Source organism: Frankliniella occidentalis, unplaced genomic scaffold, assembly GCF_000697945.3.
Source record: "Frankliniella occidentalis isolate FOCC.00 unplaced genomic scaffold, Focc_3.1 Scaffold3639, whole genome shotgun sequence".
Classification (NCBI taxonomy): domain Eukaryota; kingdom Metazoa; phylum Arthropoda; class Insecta; order Thysanoptera; family Thripidae; genus Frankliniella; species Frankliniella occidentalis.
In genome coordinates, this window is record NW_026270694.1 from 1 (window position 1) to 4,898 (window position 4,898).

General features: G+C 60.6%; 1 protein-coding gene across 1 annotated transcript; it reads right to left on the reverse strand.

Annotated features, from left to right (window-relative positions):
• Window positions 1-23: 23 nt before the first annotated feature.
• LOC113214109 (tenascin-like) lies at window positions 24-4,822 on the reverse strand. The gene is made up of 12 exons (XM_026433379.2): window positions 4,661-4,822; window positions 3,764-3,886; window positions 3,402-3,602; window positions 3,189-3,329; window positions 2,296-2,649; window positions 2,059-2,202; window positions 1,799-1,945; window positions 1,348-1,614; window positions 1,130-1,258; window positions 913-1,044; window positions 443-583; window positions 24-321 (listed from the first exon to the last, which is right to left on the reverse strand). The coding sequence occupies exons 1-12, from the start codon at window positions 4,779-4,781 to the stop codon at window positions 251-253; spliced, it is 1,971 nt and encodes a 656-aa protein (XP_026289164.1). The 5' UTR covers window positions 4,782-4,822; the 3' UTR covers window positions 24-250.
• Between the last annotated feature and the right edge of the window lie 76 nt (window positions 4,823-4,898).

The following is a 4,898-nucleotide window of genomic DNA, read 5'->3' on the forward strand; positions in this document are numbered from 1 at the left end:
CTCTCTCTCTCTCTCTCTCTCTCTCTCTCTCTCTCTCTCTCTCTCTCCCTTCACGGCAGGGTGGCACGCCAGCCCGCCCCGCCCCCTCCCATGGTCAGCGAATAAATCTGCCAGCACCCTGCATCTAGTTAATTGCCTGTGTCTTGCTATCGGGAAGCAACATCAGCGGCGGCGGTGGCGGCGGTCGGCGGTGGGCCTGGGGTTGGAGGGAGAGAGGGTTGGGTCTCGGCCACACTGCCAGCGGCTGCCGCTACCGCCACGCGGCCAGCAGGACGAGGCCGGCGGCGAGCGACACTGCTGCTGCAGCGCCGGCGGCGCGACCTGGAAAACGAAGCCCACGAATTAGTTGTGTGGATGTTAATCACGACCACTGTTACGGTTGCGGTGACCTTTGAGGAGGCCCCGTCGGCTGTTGAGGCCGCCGCCCCTGCTCTGGCCGTACCTGCGGCCGCGGCGCAGGCCTCGGGGTAGCCCGGTATCTCGTAAGCGAAGCCGCACTTGCACACGCCGTTCCTGCACTCGGCGCGCTCCGGCTGCGCGTCCAGGTAGCACTCGCTGGTCAAGCGGCAGCTCGCGCCCAAAGCTGCAAAGCAAGGAAGTAGGCCAGGTTACATTATTATTTTTGTTACTTCTGATTAGGTCGTCGGTCTGTGTCGGTCGTCCTCGAGGGGGAAAAAACTAAGGTAATCCGGCTGACAGCCGGTAGGTAATCCGGCAGGTAATCCGAGGAAATTCGATGTATTCCAGGGGTAATCCAGGGTAATCCTAAAGAAGAGGCAACGTAATCCGGGGGATACAACAGAGGTAATCCGGGTAATCCGTAATCCGGCTGACACAAAGTTTAACGGTCGTTTCCCCCTCGGTCGTCCTTCTTTATCCGTCGTCCGTGCTGGTTCCACTTGAAGCACTCACCGCGCTTCGCCCTGCACTGGCCGTCCCGGTAGAACAGGTCCTTGCTGCAGACGCACCGCCCCTCGACGCAGTCGGCCGCGCGGGCGCGACACTGCGCGACCTCGGTGCACGTGTCGTTCAGGTGCGCCGCCTCTGCGAGAAGGAGAAGCAGGTAGCCGTCAGCGAGAGGAGCCTGACCTGGCGGTGGCAGTCTGAGTTCTGGTGCTTGCCCCGTTACCTTTAAGACAGGCGTCCCCGACCGCGGACGACACCATACCGTCGCCGCAGGAGCAGGTCTTGGAGCTCGTGTCGCAGACGGAGTCCTTGGCGAGGCAGTCCCCGTCCTTCGCGCAAGGGCCGCCGACGCCTGAGGGCAGACGGGGGGGACGGCGATGATAGGTGAGCGCGGCGTCGAGGAAGCGCAGCACCAACAATGTCGGCGAGCGTGCAGCTTACCTGGACCGCAGCCCTTGCCCGAGACGAGCGGGATGAAGCCCTTGCTGCAGGCGCACTTGTTGTTCGCGCACACGGTGTGGTCGGCCGTGCAGTCGAGGTCGTCCACGCACGCCGCGTCCACGTGGTCCGCGTCCGCGCGGCAGGCGCTGCGGTCCGCGGAGGCGTGGTAGCCAGCCGTGCACGCGCACACCGCGTCCGTGCACGCCGCCCCGCCGCCCGCCGACAGGGCCGCGCAGTCCTCGGTCGCCGAGCAGGCCTCGCCCACCGCTGAGGAGAAGGGAATCCAATTATAAAAAAGAGAACAGAAGTTTCCGTCAAAACTGAAAACTGTGTTCGTTCCGGGTGCGGGTGGGTTTGCCTGCTCGGCGTGCCCCTTAGTTGGGCACAGCCGCCCGCCGCACCTCCGTTTCCTCTGAATCACCCGGTAAAATCTTTGCCAGGCGACACTCACCTTTGGACACCCAGCAGTACTGCTTGTCCGCCGCCCAGTGCGTGCCCGCGCCGCAGTGGCAGCGCTTCTCCACGCACACGGCGCTCGGGCCGAAGTAGCCGCACTGCTCGTCGTGCAGGCAGCTCCAGGTCAGTAGCTCGGGCGTCACTGCGAACAAGGGGGGAAGCAAAGTGTCTCGTCAACCGTCAACAAACATCGAGGCTGTCGTCATTGTTACCACAAAGCTACGAGGAGCAAGACACGCAGCCAGCCACCCTTACTCTTGCGACACAGCCTCATGTCCTCGCTGGGGATGTACCCGCCGCTGCAGGAGCACATCTTGGAGGCATCCGAGGCTCCCGTCTGCCTGCAGACGGCGTTCTTCATTCGGCACACGCCGTCGCCGGAGCACACCTGCTGCAGCTCTGTCAGACAGAAGGGGGTAAAATGCCTTTTTAATTTTTTTTTCTTTTTGTGTTTCAAAAATTCCGAGTATACGACCAGAGTGGAGAGCTCACCGGGGTAGCACCTGGTGCCGGACTTGTAGTAGCCGCGCTGGCACACGCACGTCCCCGACACGCAGTCGCCGTTGTCGCCGCAGTCCGAGTCCACCGAGCAGGCGGCCGTCACGTCCGCCGTGGCCGAGACGTTGTTCGACGCCGTGCTCGCGGCCTGCGGCTGGGCCTTCCTGCTCCACCGCCACTTCTTGTGCTGCCCGCCGGCCGGCGCGCCCTGCACCACGTCCTTCGACGGGGCGCACTTCTTGGCGTCCTTGTCGTACGAGTAGCCCTCACGGCATGCGCACTTCCTGGTCACGCAGGCCGAGTCGGCGTACTGGCAGTCGTCGCCGATCCCGCACTCCTGTCCGAACGCTGCCGACAATGATCGCGGTAAGTCGCCTGCACTCACATTCGGCACCCACCCACTAAAGGTTCCAGTTACGTTCCGTGTAAGGAGTGTCATCCCAAAAGTACACCCGTTATTTGTCGTCATCGCGAAACTGCGAAGTTCGGACGATGCACATTGTCTCATGGCGCCTGGTAGGCAGGCAACATCTCGCGTACAGTGCATACGTGTACCGCGGGCTGGCCTACCCTGAGTCTCGCAGGCGCTGAAGCTGTGCTCTCGCTCTACCCCCTATCCCCGCTATTTGGCGAAATAGATCTAAGAAGGACGGACGTTTGCTTTCCATCCCGTGCGTTCCCTATAAATTTCTGTTTGTTCCCTATAAGCCCCTTACCGAATGAATACCCAAGGGGCAATGGCGCCTAACGGGCAGAGCGGGTAGGCAAACCCGCTCACACCTTCGCCTTCTCTGAATCACCGGGTACGTTCCCTACAAGATCGCGTACGCTCCCTGCCGCGAGTTTCCATACGTTCCCTTTAAGCTCCTGACCATCCCCCTACGCACCGGTGCTGATGCGACGGCACGACGAGTACTCCCGCTGGTAGAAGCCCGTGGCGCAGGCGCACTTGCCACCGACGCAGGCGACGGACTCGCTGTCGTGGTTGGCGAAACAGGTCTCGGAGCGCGTGCAAGCTTGGCCGAGGCCTGGCGGGACAGAGAGGAACACGTCAAGCTTGGGGAAGTGAGGCTATGGCAGCAGCAGCGTCGCACGCATACCCTTGCTCCTCCAGCACTGGCCCCGGAGGTAGTGGTAGCCCTGCGCGCAGCGGCACACCCGCTCCTCGGCCGGCGGCGCGGCCGTCGTCGGCGAGGTGCTCGTCGAGGTGATGACCTCCTTGGCGGCGCAGGAGCCGCCCACCAGCAGCCTGGACACGCACTGCACCGCGTCCGTGCAGGAGGCGCCCCACTCGCTCGCGCCTGCAGGGTGGCCAGGCCAGGAAACAACGACAGTAAAAAAAACCGTTCTAGTTTAACGCGGTCTTCAAGCAGCTCGCTGCGCTGCATCGATTTGCGTTTCATTTTATTTGTTTTTCGCGGTCTTTCCTTTTCACTGGATTCTTTGCGGGGCTGCTGCTTACCGGCCAGGCAGGTGGTGAGGTCGCTGGTCATGACCTGGCCCTGGGGGCACGAGCAGGCCCCCGCCACGCAGCTCGCGCCCGTGGTGTCGCAGTCGCCATCCGTCGTGCACGGCAGCTGCACTCCTGGTGGACAAGAAAGCACTTTGTCTCATGAATTATAATTGGTTGTGTGTGTACTCTTTTTGGCAGGTCTTTTGGCTCTAACCACTTTTATGCGATTGGGCACATTCCTTTGCATGTACACTTACTCTGAGGCAGCACAGTAGGGGGTAAATAAAAAAAGGGAGAGGTTGAAAAAACTACAGAAAGCAAAACAAAGTCGCGGCTCGGTGTGGACGATAACGCGGTCATCGGTATATAATCTCTGGCAGGTGCTGGGCAGGTGGGCCGCACAGGTGCTCTGGGCGCCGGCAGTACCCCGCGCCACCTGCAGGTGTCTAATCTGCCGGCTATCAAATGCGTCAGCTGCGTCAAGTTAGTCACTGAATCTCGCATGAACAAAAAAGTGAATGCCTCGCTAACTATGCGATGACGCAAACGGGTCCCACCGCACCCACCTGAGCCCTTCGCAACGTCAAAAACGACGTTCGTGAGAGTTCGTCAAATTTTCAGTGAAAAACTGTAGGCAAAATTGAAATGTGTTTAAAATTAAATGCAGCTTGCGATGTGAAGCTGACCTGTTCATTCGCGCTTTATGTGCACACTTCAATTTTACGCCAAGGAATTGCAAGTGAGATGTGGCAAAAATCTACCAAAACGCTTTAGTGAATGTCTCCGGCCATTGGCGATTTAAAGTACAAAAAGTGAAAACAAGCGGACCCACGCACTTTATAAGAGGGGCTTGAGGAGACAAGCGGCGGACTCTCTCCCTAAAGTCGCACCCCAGTCGTCACTCACCCTGCTGACGGGAGGGCCCCGCGATGTAGGCCAGGACGAGGAGCAGCGGCAGCAGCGGCGCCCGGCCTCGTGGAGCCATGGCGAGGACGGCGAGTGGAGTGCCCGGCGTCACCGGGACCATGGGGGGCCATGGGGAGCCGCCGGGCCAACCATGGTCGGCTTATCTTGATAGGGTACCAGAAGGAGCACGTGCTCTCTCTCTCTCTCTCTCTCTCTCTCTCTCTCTCTCTCTCTCTCT

Bases quoted from the DNA above. Each gene is read 5' to 3' on its own strand.
- LOC113214109 (XM_026433379.2), bottom strand. From the start codon at position 4,781: ATGGTCCCGGTGACGCCGGGCACTCCACTCGCCGTCCTCGCCATGGCT. The intron at 1,615-1,798 runs GTGAGTGTCGCC...CCTTCTCCTCAG, and splicing joins GTACTGCTGGGTGTCCAAAG to CGGTGGGCGAGGCCTGCTCG. The intron at 1,045-1,129 runs GTAACGGGGCAA...TCCTTCTCGCAG, and splicing joins CGGGGACGCCTGTCTTAAAG to AGGCGGCGCACCTGAACGAC.